At 43.4% G+C, this 22,246-nt stretch overlaps 1 protein-coding gene across 8 annotated transcripts in view; it reads right to left on the bottom strand.

Moving 5' to 3' along the window:
* Nucleotides 1-1,620: 1,620 nt before the first annotated feature.
* The window catches only part of LOC109922496 (autophagy-related protein 2 homolog B), a 97,678-nt gene continuing 77,052 nt past the window's right edge, over nt 1,621-22,246 (bottom strand). For all 8 annotated transcript variants that reach the window (XM_048600055.1, XM_048600053.1, XM_048600057.1 and 5 more), the window contains 7 exons: nt 21,481-21,595; nt 13,506-13,700; nt 10,235-10,336; nt 9,843-9,927; nt 8,659-8,854; nt 4,983-5,052; nt 1,621-2,241 (listed from right to left, as the gene is read on the bottom strand). In XM_048600055.1, the coding sequence (XP_048456012.1) occupies nt 2,155-2,241; nt 4,983-5,052; nt 8,659-8,854; nt 9,843-9,927; nt 10,235-10,336; nt 13,506-13,700; nt 21,481-21,595 (850 nt within the window). In that variant the 3' untranslated portion in view covers nt 1,621-2,154. The remainder of the gene's footprint in view (nt 2,242-4,982; nt 5,053-8,658; nt 8,855-9,842; nt 9,928-10,234; nt 10,337-13,505; nt 13,701-21,480; nt 21,596-22,246) is intronic.

The raw sequence follows: 22,246 nt of genomic DNA, 5'->3' as shown, positions 1-22,246 counted from the left end.
GTCCATGTGCATAGATCACTGAAAGTTGCCACCCAGGTTGATAGCGTCGTTAAGAAGGCGTACAGTATGTTAGGTTTTATTGGTAGAGGGATTGAGTTTCAGCGCCATGAGGTCATGTTGCAGCTGTACAAAACTCTGGTGCGGCCGCACTTGGAGTATTGCGTACAGTTCTGGTCACCGCATTATAGGAAGGACGTGGAAGCATTGGAAAGGGTGCAGAGGAGATTTACCAGGATGTTGCCTGGTATGGAGGGAAGGTCTTATGAGGAAAGGCTAAGGGTCTTGAGGCTGTTTTCGTTAGAGAGAAGAAGGTTAAGAGGTGACTTGATAGAGACATACAAGATGATCAGAGGATTAGATAGGGTGGACAGTGGAAGCCTTTTTCCTCGGATGGTGATGGCTAGCACGAGGGGACATAGCTTTAAATTGAGGGGTGATAGATATAGGACAGATGTCAGAGGTAGGTTCTTTACTGAGAGAATAGTAAGGGCGTGGAATGCCCTGCCTGCAAAAATAGTAGACTCGCCCACTTTAAGGGCATTTAAATGGTCATTGGATAAACATATGGATGATAATGGAACAGTTTAGGTTAGATGGGCTTCAGATTGGTTTCACAGGTCGGCGCAACATCGAGGGCCGAAGGGCCTGTACTGCGCTGTAATGTTCTATGTTCTATGTTCTCTTCCCTCCTGCAACAGCGATAGGGTACCCCTTATCCTCACCTACCATCCCACCAGCATCCACATCCAGAAGATCATCAGATGCCATTTCCGCCACCTCCAGCAAGATGCCACCACCAGACATATATTCCCCTCCCCTCCCTTGTCTGCCTTCTGCAGGGACCATTCCCTCCGGGACACCCTGGTCCACACTTCCTTCACCCCCAACACCTTCCCACAGCCCTACAGCACCTTCTCCTGTAACCAGCGAAGGTGTAATACCTGCCCATTTACTTCCACCCTCCCCAGTATCCAAGGGCCCAAACATACCTTCCAGGTGAAGCAACACTTCACCTGCACTTCCAAGAATCTAGTCTGCTGCATTCGCTGCTCACAATATGGTCTCCTCTACATTGGGGAAATGAAGCGTAGACTTGGCGACTGCTTCACAGAACATCTACGTTCTGCTCGCAAAAAAGATCCTGAACTACCCGTTGCCTGCCACTTCAATGCCCCACCCTGCTCACTGGCCAACATCTCTGTCTCCGGCTTGCTATAGTGTTCCAGTGAAGCCCAGCGCAAGCTGGAGGAACAACATTTTCCGCTTGGGGACCCTACAACCCTACGGACTCAATATTGAGTTCAATAATTTTAGGGCCTAAACTCTCCCATGTCCCAGACCCCACCCCAAACGCCAGGCCTTGTTATCACATAGCCTGCCATTACACACCCCTGTTGTTAGTCACTAACAGTCCCCATTAACAACTATTCACCCTCCCAGCCTGATCATTAGCAACTCCTTTGTCTGTCCAACTGTCTTTCTCTCTCTTTGGGCTCTATCCTATCGTTTCCTCCCTACCCCACCCACCTCCCTATTTTCTGCATATAAACTGACGTTTTCCCAGCCACCATCAGTTCTGAGGAAGGGTCACCGGACCCGAAACATTAACTGTGTTTTCTCCTCCACAGATGCTGCCAGACCTGCTGAGCTTTTCCAGCAACTTTGTTTTTGTTCTTGTTCCAGGTTCAATGATGGGTTTGACTGGGTGGGAGTTGAATTCTAGCCCTGATAGGAAAAGGAAGGAACTGGGAATGCCCAGACCCCAGTTGGAAGTTTGAGTTGGGAATCACAGAGATTAGCAGACCAAACTTCGAGGCTGAAGACAGTTGACGGAGACTGCAACTACATTGGTCGACCTAAAAGGTGATGATGTGGCTTCTTGACCCCACGATTTCCACCACTGCATAGACGACTGAATACCACAGTGCAAAAGCCTCCAAGAAGCAAATTAGATTCTGAAAGGTCCCCATAAGCAGTCACTACCATCTCCTCCACTCGGCAATGAGGTGACACTCCCTTCAACCCCACAAAAAAAGGAAGTCAGAGGGTATCCTTCTGATCCTAGCCAAGAGGTACATCTCGGCACTGTAAGATTCATTCAGAATGGTGAGGGCAGTATTAGATGGAGTGATATTATTCGGACACTCTGCACTCTTACCCATGTCTGTAACACAACCTTTTCAACTTCAACTCTGAGCAGTTCAGTTGAGCCAGTCCAATTAGGATCCCTGCTAAGGTACCCTGTAAGATAGAAATATGGAGATAAGAGCTTTGTGGACTTCGTGATCAGGCTGCATTGAACCCAAAAGAACATTTTCGTAAGTCCTTGACCAGGAATGAGTTTTCTCCAGTGACTACAGCTAAAGTTCACATTCATCTGCTTCAATGATCAGGGCATGATGTACAAGATATCTGCTTCCAGCTTTATACTGATCAGAAAATTAAACTAAACAAATAGCGAATTCAGGGTTAGATTGATTCATTTTGGTAGAACAATGAGGAGGGGTAATACAATAAAGAACACAGATCCAAATGTTGGTGGGGGGGGGGGGGGGGGGGGGGGGGGCGGGGAGAGACCTGAGGTCTATATGTACAAATTGTTCAAGGTGGCAGGGTAGATTGTGACTGTGGTTAATAAGTCAAAACGGGATCCTGGGCTGGATAGACAGAGGAAGACTGGATAAAGGCACCAAATTATAGTGAACCCTTACAATACAGATTCAGCCTTGACTGGAGTATTATGTACAATTCTGAGCATCACATTTCAGGAAGGATGTGAAGGCATTAGCAAGTATGTACAACAATTAACAAGCATGGTTCCAGGGACAAGTAGCTTCAGTTAAATAGACAGAATGAAAAAGCTGGAAATGTTCTCCTTAAAGAGAAGGCTGAGAAGACATTTCATAGAATCCCTAGTGTGGAAACAGGCCCTTCAGCCCAACAAGTCCACACTTACCCTCAGAGCATCCCATCCAGACCCATCCCCCTAAAATCCACCTAACCTACACATTCCTGAACAATTATGGGCAATTTAGCATGGCGAATCCTAGCCTGTACATCTTTGGATGGTGGGAGGAAACCGGAGCACCCGGAGGAAACCCACGCAGACACGGGGAGAATGTGCCAGCAAGGGTGGTATTGAACCTGGGTCCCTGGCGCTGTGCGGCAGCAGTGCTAACATGAGGAAATTTTCTTTTCATGCAGCAAGTGGTTAGGATCTGGAATACACTGCCCGACTGTGATTGAGGAAGATTTAATCTTAGGTTTCAAAAGAGGATTTGATAATTATCTGAATATTTTCCAGGCCTATAGGGAAAAGACAAGGCAGCGTACTCTCTTAGAGACCCTGCAGGGATACGATGGACTCCTTCTGTGCTCTAACCATTCTGTGATTCTACGTCCTTGCTCTAACTCACTCTTTCCCATGTGCAACTGTTCACTTGTTTAATCAGCTCAGCAGGTTGCATCCTAACGGGATTGAAAGTTGTGAATTTAAGCCCCATTTCAAAGTCTTTAGCCTGGAAACTCAGGTGATATTCATCCCAGTACTGAGATGCTGTATCACTGGAGGTGCCATGCACTAAATGAAACTAGGTGCACTCTACTTCCTCAGGTGGATTTTTTTTCTTTATTCATTCATGGGATGAGGGTGTCGCTGGCTAGGCAGCATTTATTGCCCATCCCTAATTGCCCAAAGGGCAGTTAAGAGTCAACCATATTGGGTCTTGAATCACATGTAGGCGAGACCAGGTAAGGGCATTGGTGAACCAGATTGGTTTTTCTGACAATTGACAATGGATTCACAGTTGCCATTAGGTTCTTAATTCCAGATATTTATTGAATTCAAATTCCACCATCTGCTGTGGCAGGATTTGAACCCAGGTTCCCTAGAACGTTATCTAGGTCTCCGGATTAACAGTCCAACGATAATACCACTAGGCCATCGCCTCCCCTGATATAAACTTCAGCATCTCAAAAGACAAGCAAGAGGGTTCTCCCCAGTCAATATCTATTCCTCAACAAACATCAGTAAAAACATATCATCTGGTTATTTATCTCACTGTAATTTGTGGTGGAGCTTGCTGTGTGCAAATTGACAACCACATTTCCCAGACTAGAACACCATATATTTTTGAAAGATATTTCACTGGCTTTGCAATATCCCGAGATCAGGGAAGGTGTTATACTGAATACTGTTTACCCCCTCAAGCCTGCTCTCTCATTCAATGAAACAAAGGTTGATCTACATCACAGAAGTGTTATAGCAGAGGAGATGGTCATTTGGCCTACACTAGCTCATTAACTAGCATCATTATCCAGTGTAAATCTCCTGTTTTCTCCCCATAACTTTCGAAAGTATGACACAGAATCCCTATAGTAGGGGAGCTGGCCTTTCGGCCCATCAAGCCCACACTGACCCTCCGAAGAGCATTCCACCCAGATCCGCTCCCCTACCCTTTTCCTTGTAACCTTGCATTTCCTATGGCTAACACACCTAGCCTGCACATTGCTGAACACTATGGGCAATTCTATATGCACATCTTTGGACAATAGGAGGAAACCCACACAAATACGGCAGAACGTGCAAACTCTACACAGACAGTCGCCCAAGGCTGGAATCGAACCTGGGTCCCTGGCGCTGTGAGGCAGTAGTGCTAACCAACTGAGCCACCGTGTCGCCCATCTTTTGCACTATTGACACCTAAAAGGACGGATAACGGCTGGAAAGGCATGTGGTCTCTATTTGCTTTTGGGAGCAGAGGGGGAGGAGTTGTCTTCACCTGGAGCTACCATGGTGGTGACATCAGATCTTCAACTGTAGATGTACTTCCCCACTGAGTAATACAAATTAGAAACACCGAATAATCTCAAATATAATAGATGAGACTGAACTACAATTGTTCCATATTTGTTCAACAAATGAATTCTACCATACAAACATAGCACAAACTAAACATTAATCCCAAATTCTCTCAACTTACTTGATCCATGGACATGTGCTTGCCATGATAATCCAGTCGGATTGGCACCTCTGACGTGAAGCGAAATTCCCTGGAATGAAAATGGAATTCACTGTCAGCAAATACAGTTGAGGCCTTTTGAAAACAGACGGCCAAGCCACATGCTCAATTTCAGTTAAGAAGAGTAAGGGTTGATTTGGTTGAAACATTTGAAATCCTGACGAGTCTTGACAAGGTAAATATAGAGAGGAAGTTTCCTCTTTGGGGGAAACTAGAATTAGAGGCCATTATTCAGGGTTTGCCCATTTCATAGAGATGAGGAAAAAGTCTCTTGGAACGCTCTTCTCAAAAGGTGGTGGAAGCAGAGTCCTTGAATATTTGTAAGGCCGAGTTCGATAGATTCTTGTTAAGCAAAGAAGTGAAAGGTTATCAGGGATAGGTGTAAATGTTATTTTGAAGTTACAATTAGGTCAGCCACTATTTATTGAATGGCAGAGTGGGTTCAAGGAGCGGAATAGCCTACTCCTGCTCTGAATGCGTATGCTTACTAATTAACGTTCACACACACAAGCACGCAAACAATTTACTATGATGACTAAAATGTATCTCTCCACAGGGTTGTTTAATTGAAAGACAAGCACACAACCAGAACGGCTCTGCTGAAGACCACCAGCAGGTCACCCTTAGACTGTCCTTCTCTAAAGAGCCCAAGCAAAAGACTATAAGGTGAAGGAGCAGACGTAGACGATTAGGACGAGTGAGTCTACTCCAAGATTCAATGAGCTCATGGCTGATGTGAAATCCTCAACTCTACTTTCCTGTCTTTTTCACATAGCTCTCGATTCCCTTCATGATTAAGGATCTATCTTTCTCAGCCGTGAATATATTTAAATGATCCATCCTTGACAGCTGTTGTGGTAAAGGATTCAACAAATTCGCTACTCTCCGTGGGAAGAAATTCTCATCTTTGTCTTAAAGTGCAACCCTTTACTTCAGAATTATGTTCTCTGGTCCCAGATACTTCCACAAGGGGAAAACAACCTCTCAGCACCGAACCTGTCAAATCCCCTAAGAATCTTCAATATGGTCTTTTATCTTTCAATAAGGTCACCCCCATTTTTCCGAGCCTCAATAAGTACAGGCCTAATCTACTCAACCATTCTTCATTAGACAAATCCTCTATACCTGGGATCAACTTAGTGAACCTTCTCTGGACTGCCTCTAATGCTATTATATCTTTCCTTCGATAAGGGACACAAACTTTTGACAGTATTCCAGCTGTGGTCTGACTAGTGCCTTGTATAGTTCTAGCAAGACTTCCCTATTTTTATACTCTATACCCTTTGAAATAAAGGTCAATAAAGATTGGTTTCACAGGTCAGTGCAACATCGAGGGCAGAAGGGCCTGTACTGCGCTGTAATGTTCTATGTTCAACATTCCATTTGCCTTCGCTGTTACCCAATGAACTCGGATGCTAGCTTTTTGTAATTCATGGAAGAGGACTCCCAAATCCCTCTGTGCTGAGCTTTCTGAAGTCTATCTCTACTTAAAGAATATCAGCTCCTCCATTCTTCCTGCCAAACTGCATTACCTTGCATTTCCCCATATTATATTTAATCCTCCCAAGTTTTTGCTCACTCACCTTAACCTGTCTAAATCTTCTGCAAACGCACTCTGTTACCCTCAATATCTGCCTTCTCACCTTTGTTTCTGTCATCTGCAAACCTGGCAATAGTACGTTAATGTTCCTCATCAAAATCATTATATATATTGTAAATAACTGTGGCCCAAGCACAAATCTCATCCTGAAAATGACCCCCTTATTCAAACTCTCTGCCTTCCATTAGTTAGCCTTGTGAATTATTTCTTGTATCCAGTGCCTCAATATAATTTTTGTAATATACTGGCCAGAATTATTCACAGTATACAAGGTGTAGCCTCTAAGTAAGATTCTATACCAGTCTAACATAAGGTCTCTGCTTCATAATTCTCCTTCTCTAGAAATGAGCAGGCAGAGCCAAGTTAATGAACACAGCAGGACTGAAATGTATTTATGTTAATACAAAGAATACAACAGGTAAGGCAAATGAACTTAGAATCTGGATTAGTACATAGGACAATGATATTACAACTATTACAGAAACTTAGCTGAGAGAAGGGCAGGACTGGCAGTTCAAGGTTCCAGGGTTTAGATGTTTCAGGCAAGAGAGAGAGGGATGTAGAAGAGTTGCAGGGAGTTGCATTATTGATTAAGGAGAATGTCACAGTTGTACTAAAAGAGGACATCTCAGAGGGCTAATACAGCAAGGCCAGAGGATAGAACTTAGAAATAAGATTCTTAGGGACAGGATTTACTTGCCTTTGGAGAAGAATGGACTTATTAAGGATAGTCAGCGTGGCTTCATGTGAGGGAAGTCTCGTCTCACAGACTTGTTTTAATTTTTTGAGGAAGTATCAATGATGACTGATGAGGATAGGGATGTCAAAAGGGATGTAGTCTACATGGACTTTATTAAAGCATTTGACATAGTCCCTCACGGTCGGCTGATCCAGAAGATTACATCATATCAGATCCATGGTGATTTGGCAGGTTAGATACAAAATTCACTTGGTCATAGAAGACAAAGGATAGTGGTGGAGGGGTGCTGTTTCTGACTGGAGGTCTGTGTCCAGTGGTGTTCAACAAGGATCAGTACTGGGACCTCTGCTGTTTGTAATGTATATATAAATGATTTGGATGAAAATGTCGGTGGTCTGATTAATAAGTCTGCAGATGACAAAATTTGGAGTTGTAGATAGTGAGGATGGTTATCAAAGGATACAGCAGGATATGGACCACTTAGAAAGTTGGGTGAAGAAACAGCAGATGAAGTTTAATCCAGACAAGTGTGAGATGATACATTTTAGCAGGTTAAATTCAAGAGTAAAACATACAGTAAAATTATAGGATCCTTGGAAGCATTGATATACAGAGGAATCTTGGAATTTAAGTTAATAGCTCCCTAAAAGTGGCAACAAGACAGGATAAGGTGATAAATAAGGCATACAGCATACTTGCCTTCATTAGTTGGAGCACTAAGTATAAAAGTTGGCAAGTCATGTTACAGCTGTATGAGACTTAAGTTAGGCCACATTTGGAGTAGTGTGCACAGTTCTGGTCATCACACTATTATAGGAAGGATGTGGAGGCTTTGGGGAGGGTGCAAAAGCTGTTTACCAGGACGTTGCCTGGATTGGAGTATATTAGCTATAAGGAGAGGTTAGACAAACATGGATTGTTTTTGCTAGAGCGTCAGAGACTGAGGGGCGACCTGATAGAAATATATAAAATTATGACAGGCATGGATAGGATGGATGGTCGGAGTCTTTCTCCTAGGGTGGAAATGTCAAATAATAGGGGACATGGGTTTAAGCTGCAAGGATTGTGTGAGGTAAGTTTTTTTTTTTAATATAGACGGTGGTAGATGCCTGGAACGTGCCGCCAAAGGAGGTGGTAGAAGCACAGACGATAGCAATGTTTAAGAGGCACTCAGATAGGATTATTTTGGCATGGCATCATGGTTGGCACAGACATGGTAGGCCAAAAGGGCCTGTACAGTTCTATGTTCTATTGCTTGGCTTGGTTTTTCTTACAGCTTAGTACTCAAATAATAAGAGTATCAGAAATGCTTGACACCACCCCGTTGCGAGGCTTACCGGAAGAAGATTGGCTGGTCCCCGAATGGCACTGAGACACCCTCTGGCTCACTGACTGGCACTCTGCTCGCAGCAGTCAAAGGATCCAGCCTGTGTTTGCTGTGACCTGGTACAGTAATAATGGGTCCATGGTCTGTAGCACTGGTTCCATTTTTGGAAAGGCTACTGCTGATGTCTGTTCCAGGAGTTTTTCTCACTGGGGACAAGAGATACAGAAAATGTAATTCATGCAGTAATGGTAACACAAGCTGCTTTCCTATATCTCAAGTAAGTGAATCTCAAATAATGTCCCTAAACTTCATGGGGAATAAACATGACAAGCAGCCAAGAAAATATGGATACAGATCTGTTCCCACCAATTGCTTTTTATTTTGCTTCTTTTTCTATCCAATACTCAGCAATCAGAAGAGGAAGATTTCTTACCACCATCAACCTCTGCTTCACCAACTTTTGCCCCACGTTCAACCCAAACAGCATTGACAGGGACTTATCGTTTTCTGACTGTGTTCAGCTTAAAAAAAAATTCTCTCTCAAATATAGGGCTCAGCCTCACACAGAATCCTTTTAAAAAAAACATTTTCAGGATATTGGCAGCAATGGTAAGGTCAGCATTCAATACTCATTCCCCATTGACACAGCTTGTTGTTTTCCTTGGTCACTCAAGAGGGCAGTTAACCACATTTGTGCAGGGACCACAGTCAATTATGGTCCTAGGCTGGGTAAGTACAGTAGATCCCTTTTCCTAAAGGACATTAACAAACAACTCTATTTGTACAACGATCTAAGAGGTCCTAGCAAGATAAAATTTTAAGAAACTGAATTAAAATTAGGATGAGTTCCAAAGAATGGTATAAGACCCTGAAACTGAACATGGAACAGAATGGATGGGGCTAGGCCTCAGTTAGGAGATTGAAGGCCGCAAGCAAGCCCTTGAGAGCAGGGTGAGGATCAAATGAGAGTTGGGGAGGGGGATTCAGTGAAAGATTTTAATGGGACCTTACTGTGCATAGATTACCTGCTGTATATCCTGTATTACAATGGCAAATACATTCAAACCACTTCATTAAGTTTAAAGTAGCTTTAGGACATTTGACATTTCTTTCCTCTCCTCCAACCATTTTCATTCCTGACAGCTGTGTTTAGGAACTCTGTCTTTAATCCGACCGCCAGATATTGATACTCACCCTCTTGTACAGGATCTGGAGGAATTAACAGCTCTACCTCGGCAGCCAGGCTGGTAAAATAGTCCTTCAAGAAAAATAATGCATCCTAAATGTGGACAGAGGGAAACCGAAAATCTATCAGAAAGAGCTTACAAAACAAAAATCAGGAGGATCAAAAGTGTGCTAAGTCTGTTAGCATAGTGAGCAAGAGCTGGCACACATCCCTATCCATCATCCTACACACAACTGTTGTACATAGACTGACTATACAGGGCCAAGCTGGTGAACCCAAGGGCTTTACATTGGTTCAGGAAAAACCTTCCTCATAGATTAGCTCAGAATGAACTCCTACATGGGCTGGTGGAAAGAATAGGATTAGGGCATGGGCATCTCTCCCCTCCCTTTTTACTAACCTGATCGATGTTTAGTCGAAGGGGCATTAGTGTGATGCGTAAACAGCACTCACGAGGCATCTGAGTGGAATCTGGTCTCACGTGTAATGCCTTAATAGTTAGCTGAAGAAGAGATATTGAAAGGTTACTGTCACGCTTTGTATTACAAAGGCAATACGATGCGCATAAACATGGCTTATACTCAAAGTTTTTGAGAAGATTTGTAGCTTGGGTTGTGGATGAGGTTGTAGACTTGCTCACCGAGCTGGTGGGTTTGGTCGCCGATGTTTTGTCACGCTGCTAGGTAACACCGTCAGTGCGCCTCCAGTGAAGAGTCGGTGTACTGTCCTATTTGTTATTTATATGCTTCGGTTTGCTGGGGTGGTTGGTATCACTTCCAGTTCTGCCTTTCAGTGGTTTGTATGTCAGGTTTGAAAAACAGAAGCAGAAGTGATGCCAACCACCCCAGCAAACTGAAGCATATAAATAACAAATGGGACAGAACACTGATGCTTCACCAGAGGCGCACTGACGATGTTACCTAGCAGGGTGACAAAATGTCTGTAATCAAACACACCGGCTTGGCGAGCAAGTCTACAACCTCATAGCTTATATTCCATCAGTGTAGAAGACTTAAAGATGTTCTAATTAAAGTACTCAAAGTTACAAAAGGGATTGAAACAGGACCACTGCTTCAGAGACAGGAGTTCAAATACCATCATGGCAGGAGTTCAAATACCATCATGGCAGCTGAAGGAATTTAAATTCAATTAATTAATCAATCTAGAATTCATTGTGATCATAAACTAACAGATTGCCATAAAAATTCAACTGTTCACTAACATGCCTAAGGGAAAGAAATCTGCTGTCCTTACTGGTCTGGCCTACATATGACTCCAGTTCCACAACAATGCAGCTGATTCTGAAATGTCTGAGCAAGTACTCAATTCTAGGCTGCTCCCCACACTGGCTCAGGATTAAGGATAGGCAACAAATCCTGGCCATATCAGTGATATTCACATACCAAGAAGGAATTTCTTATAGAAGTATATAAAATTATAAGAGGCATGGATTAGGTAGGTAGTCAGAGTCTTTTTTCCAGGGTGGGAAATGTCAAATACTAGGTGGGGGGGCTAGGTTTAAGGTGAGAGGGGGCAAATTTTAAAATGTACAAGATAAGTTTTTTTTTACACAAAGGGTGTTAGGTGCCTGGAATCCGGTGCCAGCAGAGGTAGTAGAAGCAGATATGATAGCAACATTTAAGAGGCATTTAGACTGACACATGAATAGGCAGTGAAAAGAGGATAATAGATCATGTGCAGGCGTGTTGGATTAATTTAGAATGGCATGATGGTAAGCACAGACATGGTGGGCTGTGCTATTGTTTTCTTTATTCACCTCATGGAATCTGGGAGTCAGTGGCTGGCCAGCATTTTATTGCCCATCCCATGTTGCTCTCGAGAAAAGTGGTGAGCTGCCTTCTTGAACTGCTGCAGTCCACATGTTCATACTTCTTTCGGTCAACGTTTCCACACAAAGGGTAGCACAAATCAAGAATGCACTCTTTCAAAAGACTGTGGATGCTATGGGTCATTTGGAGCTTTCAAAACTGTGTTTCTATGATTCCTGGGATGGCAGGACTGACATATGAAGAGAGATTGAGTCGGTTGAGATTGTATTCACTGGAGTTTAGAAGAATGAGGAGAGATTCCATAGAAACTGACAGGATTCTAACAGGACGAGACGAGTTAGATGCAGGAAGGGGAGTCCAGAACCAGGGATTATAATTTAAGGATAATGAATAAACGTTTTAGGACTAAGATGAGGAGAAATTTTTTCATTCTGCAAGTGGTGAATCTGTGGAATCCACTACCACAGAAAGTGGCTGAGGCCAAAGCATTGTGTGTTCTCAGGAAGGAATTAGAGATAGTTTTTGTGGCTAAAGGGATCAAAGGATGTGGGGAAGGGTAATTAGGGTATTGAGCTCAATGATCATACTCAATGGAGAAGTAGGCTTGAGGAACTGAATGGCCTATTCCTGCTGCTGTTCTCTATATTTCTACGTTAAAAGTTTCAAAGGATAAGGAGAAAAGCTGATTAAATGGAGTTGATCTCATTATAGAGCATAGTAGGTTTGAGGAACTGAATGGATTCCCTTTTATTCTGTGTGTCACTGTGTGTGTTCTGGAGCTCCACTGATCACTTATGGAGTGCAATTATTGTTTTTTGAAAACCTGATTGGGGAGTACAGTTCCTTCAGGCACTGACTCTCCCATCAAAGCCCCGGTTAAAGCTGGAATATGTTCCACATTGTTAGATATTTCTGCAACCTCAGTCACAGTTATATTATTCATCCATGAGTGACTGAAGGGTGTCAGAATCTACTCTGCTCCGGCTCTCACCTCATGGGGTTTACTGCCTGCTACTCGGGTAACAATGAGGTCAATTCTAACCACACTAAATGCTGGCTAGCCAGCAATGACCACATCCCACAAATAATAAAGAAAGAACACAATTGTTGTCTTGGCTGCAAATAGCAAACAGAATGCAGGTCTGATATCAAACCCAATTTCATCCCAAAATAAGCAAAAATAGCAAGCCATGCAACCAGTGGAACGTAGGAACAAGTAAAGGTCACACGAGCCCTTGAACCTCTTCTGTCATTCAATGAGGCAATGACTGATCTGTATCTCAGTTCCACTGACCCGCTTTGGCTGTGTAACCCTCGCCAAACAAACATCTACAATCTCAGTTTTGAGATTTTCAACTGACCCTCACCATTTTGACAGAGAGCACTTCAGACTTCAACTGCAGGCTTTGTTGAGAAAAGTTTCTTGCCCCTATCATTGGGCCACCTTTTCAAGAGGTATATCGTAACACATCTGAACAGGTTGATCAAAAATATGTATACAGGCAGGTGGCTTTTCATTATCTAATCACGTGAACAAAAATGAAGAGAAAATTTGGCCCATCGAATCTGCTCCACCCACAAATTCTTTTAACACTTCAGTTGGATCAGACTTAACTTTTAAACTCATGGAATAAAAGTCTAGTCTTTGAAAACAGCCCTGCTATTATTCTGGTGAATCTGCACTGTACACACTCCAAGGATTAACTGCTTTAAACAACTCTGACAGAGACAATATTCAGTGCACCCATTCCTTGAGCTCCATTTATAACACTTCCAACCAACACCAAGTGGTTTAGGTAGATGAGCTGCTGAAGCATTCGAAGGACACCTCACCCCACTAGTTTTTTAATTCACTTTCCTCCTTCCAAAACTGGACCTCACCATATTAGAATGAGCCTTTCTTGGGAACTCTTTGCTCGAATACAAGTAGAGGAATTTGTTCATCTGGGATGTGGCAAGACGGTCTCTGATCTCGAGATCTTGAACGATGAAGACTTGTCGTGAAATGGGATGCTCTGTTGAACTTGAATCTTCATCATAACCTGTCTGAGGGTACACTTCGTGCTGAAATTTCACCTTTCAAAAGAAAATATGTTATCTGACATCAAATGGTGAACCAATTTCAAACTAAACTGAAAGGTCGTTCATTCAAAAGGATTGCTACTGAACTAAAATCAAGTGAAAACACTTATTTAAATTGTAGCACAGGTTGCATGGATGGAGTGATGAATCAAATACTGGCACTTTCATGCATTGGGAAGTTGGTGTGACATCGTTAAAGGTTTGTGATGAGGCTGAAAGCATCCGTGATGTCCTTTTCCGACTTGACGTTCAACATATGCAATTGACACAGAACAACGTTAACAAAACAACAGTTCAAGGAGTATGACACAAGTCAGGGAAGCTATAACCAAATGACTGTAAAGTTTAATAAGACTCATCTTGAGCAAGGCGCCCAGTTCTGATCAATCCCACCTTGAACCTGTGTTTAGTTCCAGTCGCTGAGACAGAAGGATATTCAAGTACCAGAGGCAGGGCAGAAAAGCAGGGTGACCGACAGGGTCAGGGTCTGAGATTTGAGAAACCACTTGGAGAAACTTTTTAGTTTGAAAATAAGGTGCAGTACATTCTTAGAAGAACAGGGAAAGTAAATCCAGAATATTATCTTAAATGTCAAGAACAGGGCAAAGAAATACATGCAAACTAGTAAAATATAAATTTAGGCCTGATATCAGGAGAATACTTATCAATAGAGCGACAAATGTATAGAATGAACTCCAAGATAAAAGCTGTCAAGTTTGGCTTAGTGGGAGGAGCCAGTGTCTCAGTCAGAATGAAGATTGTGGGTTCAAATACCACTCCAGAGATCAGAGCAAAAAAATTCAGGTTGATACTGTTAGTGCAATTCTGAGGGAGTGCTGTCGAGAGAAACCTCATTCAGTTGTTTCAGCGGCGGGAGTCCGGGAGGAAGCGCGAGGGCAGCCTGGGAAGGTAAGCTTCCACCCAATAAATTTGGGAGTTAACTGATACCGGAGACACTACACGCATAGTGTCTCCCACCCTTCCACCTCCTCTAACCTAATAATAACGACTAAGTGTGGTGAGCAGGTAAGCTATTTGCATTTTTTTTTCTCATCTCTTTGTTATCTTTCGGGGCGGTCATCTTGACGCCAAATCCTCTGGGAGCGGGTCGGAAAGCAAACCCGGAGTCTGTTTGAGTATATAACGGAGTAAACTTACTGGTGCAGTGAACACTGCGAAACTAAAAAAAAAAACGAATTCATTTTAAATAATTGGCTAAGTAGAGATGGCAGGCCAGGTGATGTGTTGTAGCTGTATGATGTGGGAGCTAGCTGATCCCATTGAGAACGGCAGTGACCACATCTGCAGCAAGTGTTGGCTGCTTGAGGAGCTCCGGCTCAAAATTGATGAGCTGGAATCCGAACTCCAAACACTGCGGCACGTCTGGGAGGGGCAGAAATACCTGGATGCTGTGTTCCAGGAGGCAGTCACACCTGGTAGATTAACTAACGTTAATTCGATCGGCAGGCAGGGACAGCAGTGTGTGACTGCGTGTGAGGTAGGTAGAGGGACCCTGCAGACAGGAACACAGGAGCCACAGCCCTTGACATTGTCCCACAGGTATGAGGCACTTGCTCCCTGCGTGGATGAGGGACAGGCCTGCAGGAAGGATGAGTCAACTGACCATGGCACCATGGTCCAGGAGGCCATTCAAGAGTGGGGAGCAAAAAGTTGTAGGGGATTCCATCATCAGGGGGATAGACAGTATCCTTTGCCAGCAGGATAGAGAATCCCGCATGGTGTGTTGCCTGCCCAGTGCCAGGGTGCGAGACATCTCTGACCAGCTTGAGAGGATACTAGAGAGAGAGGGGGAGGATCCAGTTGTTGTGGTCCATGTAAGTACCAATAACATAGGCAGGACTAGGGAAAAAGACCTGTTTCGGGATTATGAAAAGCTAGGAACAAAATTAAAAAACAGGTCTTCAAGGGTCATAATCTCTGGATTGCTGCCCAAGCAATGTGCAAATTGGCATAGGGAGGCGAGGATCAGGGAAGTAAACACGCGGCTAAAACAGTGTTGTGTGAAAGAGGGTTTCCTTTTCATGGGGCACTGGCATCAGTTCTGGGACAGGAGGGATCTATACCGCTGGGATGGACTCCACCTGAACAGGGCCGGGTCCAGTGTTCTGGCAAAAAGGGTAAATAGGGTGGTTAATAGGACTTTAAACTCGTAAATAGAGGGGAAGGGAGAAGTGAGCGTAGAGGGAGAATAACAATTAATGTAAGGCAAAGCAGCAGGTTAGCAGGTGACGAGGAAGCTTCAAGTCCATTGAAAATCAGGAAAAAATTAAAGGGAAGGAGAACTCAAGAGCTGTTAGTAATGGAGGTAATAGGACCCAAAAAGAAGGTGCAAAAATTGGCATAACGGCATTTTATCTGAACGCTCGGAGCATTCGAAACAAGGTGGATGAGTTGATGGCGCAAATCATGGCAAATGGGCATGATTTAGTGGCCATTACAGAGACATGGTTACAGGATGATCATGACTGGGAGTTAAATATCCAGGGGTATCACACTGTTCGGAAGGACAGACATTAAGGTAAGGGAGGTGGTGTTGCTCTGACTTTTAAGGATGATATCAGGGCAGTAGTGAGAGATGATATAGGTTCTACTGAACAAAACGTTGAATCCATTTGGGTGGAAATTAGGAATAGCAGGGCGAAGTCGTCACTGATAGGTGTGGTCTACAGGCCACCAAATAATGACATCGTGGTGGGGCAGGCAATAAACATAGAAATAGCTAATGCATGTAAAAATAGTACAGCAATTATCATGGGGGATTTTAATCTACATATCGATTGGTCAAACCAGGTCAGCCTTGAGGAGGGGCTCATAGAATGCATCCGCGATAATTTCCTTGAACAATATGTAATGGAACCTACGAGAGAGCAAGCTATCCTAGATCTAGTCCTGTGTAATGAGACAGGAATAATTAATGATCTCACAGTTAGGGATCCTCTCGGAAGGAGCGATCACAGTGTGGTCGAATTTAAAATACAGATGGAGCGTAAGAAGGTTAAATCCAGTACCTGTGTCCTGTGCTTAAATAAAGGAGACTATGAAGGAATGAGGAAGGAGTTAGCTAAGGTAGAATGGGAGTAAAAACTTTATGGTGCGTCAATTGAGGAACAGTGGAGGACTTTCAAAACAAATTTTCACAGTGCTCAGCAGAAGTATATTCCAGTAATAAGGAAGAACTGTAGGAAAAGAGAGCGCCAGCCATGGATGTCTAAGGAAATAAAGGAAAGTATCAGATTGAAAAAAAACACAGAGTAAAAAAGCGAAGGAGTAGTGGGAAACTAGTAGACTGGGAAATCTTTAAAGGCCAACAGAAAGCCACAAAAAAAGTTATAAAGAAAAGTAAGACAGATTATGAGAGTAAACTAGCTCAGAATATAAAAACAGGCAGCAAAAGTTTCTATAAATACGTAAATCGTAAAAGAGTGGCGAAGGTAAACATTGGTCCTTTAGAGGATGAGAAGGCCAATTTAATAACTAGGAATGAGGAAATAGCTGAGACATCAAACAGTTATTTCGTGTCAGTCTTCACAGTGGAAGACACAAATAACATGCCGAAAACTAACAGGAAAAAGGTTATAGCAGGTGAGGACCTATAAACTATCATCACTAAAGAGGCAGTGCTGGGCAAGCTAATGGGGCTAAAGGTAGACAAGTCTCCTGGCCCTGATGAAATGCATCCCAGGGTACTAAAAGACGGGATGGGGGAAATAGCAAATGCACTAGTAATTATTTACCAAAATTCACTGGACTCTGGGGTGGTTCCTGTGGATTGGAAAACAGCCAATGTGACGCCACTGTTTAAAAAAGGAAGTAGACAAAAAGCAGGTAACTATAGGCCAGTTAGCTTAACTTGGGTAGTGGGGAAAATGCTTGAGTCTATCATTAAGGAAGAAATAGCAAGACATCTGGATATAAATTGTCCCATTGGGAACACCCAGCACGGGTTCATGAAGGGTAGGTCATGTTTAACTAATTTGGTGGAATTCTTTGAGGACATTACTTGCATGGTGGACAATGGGGAACCTGTGGATGTGGTGTATCTGGATTTCCAGAAGGCATTTGACAAGGTGCCACACCAAAGGCTGCTACATAAGATAAAGTTCCACGGTATTACAGGTAATGTATTGGCATGGATAGAGGATTGGTTGACCAGTAGAAAGCAAAGAGTAGGGGTAAATGGGTGTTTTTCTGGTTGGCGGTCAGTGGCTAGTGGTGTGCCTCAGGGATCACTGTTGGGACCTCAATTGTTTACAATTTATATAGATGATTTGGAGTTGGGGACTAAATGTGGTGTGTCAAAATTTGCAGATGACACTAAGGTGAGTGGTAGAGCAAAGTGTGCAGAAGACACTGAAAGTCTTCAGAGGGATACAGATAGTCTAAGTGAGTGGGCAAAGGTCTGGCAGATGGAGTACAATGTTGATAAGTGTGAGATCATCCATTTTGGTAGGAATAACAGCAAATGGACGATGTTTTAAATGGTAAAAAATTGCAGCACACTGCTGTGCAGAGGGACTTGGCTGTCCTTGTGCATGAATCGCTGAAGGTGGGATTGCAGGTGCAGCAGGTGATTAAAAAGGCAAATGAAATTTTGTCTGCCGTTGCTCGAGGGATGGAGTTTAAAAACAGGGAGGCTATGCTGCAGCTGTATAGGGTCCTGGTGAGGCCACGCCTGGAGTACTGTGTGCAGTTTTGGTCTCCATACTTGAGAAGAGATATACTAGCACTGGAAGGAGTGCAGAGGAGATTCACTCGGTTGATTCCAGAGTTGAGAGGGTTGGATTATGAGGAGAGACTGAGTAGGCTGGGATTATACTCATTGGAATTCAGAAGAATGAGGGGAGATCTTATAGAAACATATAAGATTATGAAGGGAATAGGATAAGGTGGAGGCAAGGAGGTTGTTTCCGCTAGCAGGTGAAACTAGGACTAGAGAGCATCGCCTCAAAATAAAGGGAAGCAGATGTGGGACTAAGGTCAGGAGGAACTTCTTCACCCAAAGGGTTGTGAATCTGTGGAATTCCCTGCCCAGTGAAGTGGTTGAAGCTACCTCGCTGAATGTTTTTAAGGCAAGGCTAGATAAATTTTTGAACAGTAAAGGAATTAAGGGTTATGGTGAGTGGGCGGGTAAGTGGAGTTGAGTCTCAAAGATCAGCCATGATCTTATTAAATGGCAGGGCAGGCTCGAGGGGCCAGATGGCCTACTCCTGCTCCTAGTTCTAATGTTCTTTCAGATGAGACATTAAAATGATGGCCATATCTGCTATATCTTTTTTTTTCCCCCTTTATTTCATTAATGGGATGAGGGTGTCGCTAGCTAGGCAGCATTTATTGCCCATTCTTAATTGGCCAGACCAGGTAAGGATGGCAGTTTCCTTCCCTAAAGGATATTAGTGAACCAGATGGGTTTTCCCGACGGTTGGCAATGGATTCGTAGTCATCACTAGATTCTTAATTCCAGATATTTTTCATTGAATTCAAATGCCACCATCTGCCATGGCAGGATTCGAACCCAGAATTTCATGTTGGTCTCTGGATTAACAATCCAGCGATAATACCACTAGGCCATTATCTCCCCCCGGTCAGCAGGGCCACCTGTGTGTGGAACTGCAGGAGATGGGGGAAGATACTAAACAAGTATTTTGCATCAGTGTTTACTGTGGAGAAGGATATGGAAGATATGAAACGTGGGGAAATAAATAGTAACATAGTGAAAAATGTCCACATTACAGAGGAGTTGTACTGAAATTCTTAAAACACAAAGGTGGATAAATCCCTGGGAACCTGATCAGGTGTACTGTAGAACTCCATGGGAAGCTAAGGAAGAGATAGCAAGGGACCCAGCAGAGATATTTGTATCATCGACAGCCACAGGTGAGGTGCTGGAAAACTGGAGTTTGGCTAGCATGGTGCCAATATTTAAGAAAGGTGGTAAGGAAAAACCAGGGAACTATAGACCGGTGAGCCTGACATTGATGGTGGGCAAGTTGTTGGAGGGAATCCTGAGGGACAGGATTTACATGTACTTGGAAAGGCAAGAACCGATTAGGGATAGCCAACATGGCTTTGTGCGTGGGAAATCGTGTCTCACTAACTTGATTGAGTTTTTTGAAGAAGTAACGAAGAGGGTTGATGAGGGCAGAGTGGTGAACATGATGTATATAGAACATAGAACATTACAGCGCAGTACAGGCCCTTCGGCCCTCGATGTTGCGCCGACCTGTGAAACTAATCTGAAGCCCATCTGACCTAAACTATTCCATTATCATCCATATGTTTATCCAATGACCATTTAAATGCCCTTAAAGTTGGCAAGTCTACTACTTTTGCAGGCGGCATTCCACGCCCTTACTACTCTGATTAAAGAACCTACCTCTGACATCTGTCCTATATCTATCACCCCTCAATTTAAAGCTACGTCCCCTCATGCTAGCCATCACCATCCGAGGAAAAAGGCTCCCACTGTCCACCCTATCTAATCCTCTGATCATCTTGAAATATGGACTTCAGTAAGACATTCGACGATATTCCCCATGGTAGACTGGTTAGTAAGGTTAGATCACACAGAATACAGAGAGGACTAGCTATTTGGATACAGAATGGTTCAAAGATAGAAGACAGAGGTGGGTGGTGGAGAGCTGCTTTTCAGATGGGATGCCTGTGACCAGCGGATCAGTGCTGGGTCCACTGCTTTTCGTCGTTTACATAAACGATCTGGATGTGGACATAGGAGGTATGGTGAGTAAATTTGTAGATTACACTAAAATTGGAGGTGCAGTGGACAGCAAAGAAGATTATCGCAGAGTACAATAGGACCGTGATCAGATGGGCCAATGGGCCGAGGAGTGGCAGATGGAATTTAATTTAGATAAATGTGAGGTGCTGCATTTTGGAAAGGAAAATCAGGGCAGGACTTATGCACTTAATGGTAAGGTCATGGAGAGTGTTGCAAAAGAAAGAGACCTTGGAGTGCAGGTTCATAGTTCCCTGAAAGTGGAGTCGCAGGTAGATAGGATAGTGAAGAAGGCGGTCGGTATGCTTGCCATGGAGTATAGAAGTTGGGAGGACACGCTGCAGATGTACAGGACATTCGATAGGCCACTTTTGGAATACTGCCTGCAATTCTGGTCTCCCTGCTATAGGAAGGATGTTGTGAAACTTGAAAGGGTTCAGAAAAGATTTACAAGGATGTTGCCAGGGTTGGAGGGTTTGAGCTACAGGGAGAGGCTGAATAGACTGGGGCTATTTTCCCTCGAGCACTGGAGGCTGAGAGGTGACCTTATAGAGGTTTATAAGGTCACGATGGGCATGAAAAAGGTAAATAGACAAGTCTTTTCCCCAGGGTAGGGGAGTCCAAAACTAGAGGGTTTAAGATGATAGGGAAAGACTTAAAAGAGACCTAAGGGGCAGCTTTTACATGTAGAGGGTGGTGTGTGTGTGAAATGAGCTGCCAGAGGAAGTGGTGGAGGCTGGTACAATTACAACATTTAAAAGGCATCTGGATGGATATATGAATAGGAAGGGTTTAGATTGATATGGGCAAAATGCTGGCAAATGGGACGAGATTAATTTAGGATATCTGGTCGCATGGTGGTGCTGGACCGAAGGGTCTGTTTCTATGCTGTATATCTCTGTGACTCGATGTGACGCATAATGCAACGTACAAGTGTTTCAAAAACTTTCAGTTTGTATAGCAACAGCAGCAGCACCAAAGAACAGTGCATACGAGTCAGAAGCTGAATGATACTGATACCTTGCTGAACTGAATCTCCATCAGCACATCATGGTTCCTCCCAGGTCCACCCTGAATACGACGGGCAGAACGGCTGTGGCGGGAGGATGACTGAGACGGCGAGCCTTGAGAGGAGCTGGAAGAAGATTTAGATCTATTAAGAAACCAGTCAATATATACTTCAATCAGCATCGCTGCATATTTGTTCCATACTAATGATGGTTTAAACGGAAGCATTGTGGCACAGTCCTACTCAGAAACAACTAGGTTTTGCCTCACAAAATTAAGACTAACACTCAATCTCCAATTTGAACCAATTCCTTTCAGGACTCCAAATCAAACTCATCTCCCTCAACCTTCAGGAAACAGACATGTTTAAAGAGCAGTGAACTAACACATGTTCAACATATGTTGCCTCAACACAATTCACCAACTATTTATTTCCTATTTTATCTTGAAAGACACTGTTCTGATTCCAGCTGATCTCATTTTTGGACAGGTCAAATTCCAGACTTAAATCTGGCTTGGTAGATCATAATTTCTGTTTTTGTTTTGTGTTGGTTTAACAAGGTGGTCTCTCCTGAAACATGAGATTAGTTTTAAACAATAGAACAGAAGCTTACTGACAAAAAGAAACAGAATAAACCTAACGACTTGCTTAAAGACATGGTAACATATACTCCCATTAATCCCAAAAGGAAACTTCTTTACGGATTCTGAAATCAACTCTTGTACAGTACTCACAGCAGAAAACAAAATCTTTCGGTTACACCTCATTAGGCTTAAT

This window comes from Rhincodon typus, chromosome 8, assembly GCF_021869965.1.
Source record: "Rhincodon typus isolate 14 chromosome 8, sRhiTyp1.1, whole genome shotgun sequence".
Taxonomy (NCBI): domain Eukaryota; kingdom Metazoa; phylum Chordata; class Chondrichthyes; order Orectolobiformes; family Rhincodontidae; genus Rhincodon; species Rhincodon typus.
Note: the sequence above shows the minus strand (reverse complement) of the source record. Positions and strands in the feature narration are given on the sequence as shown.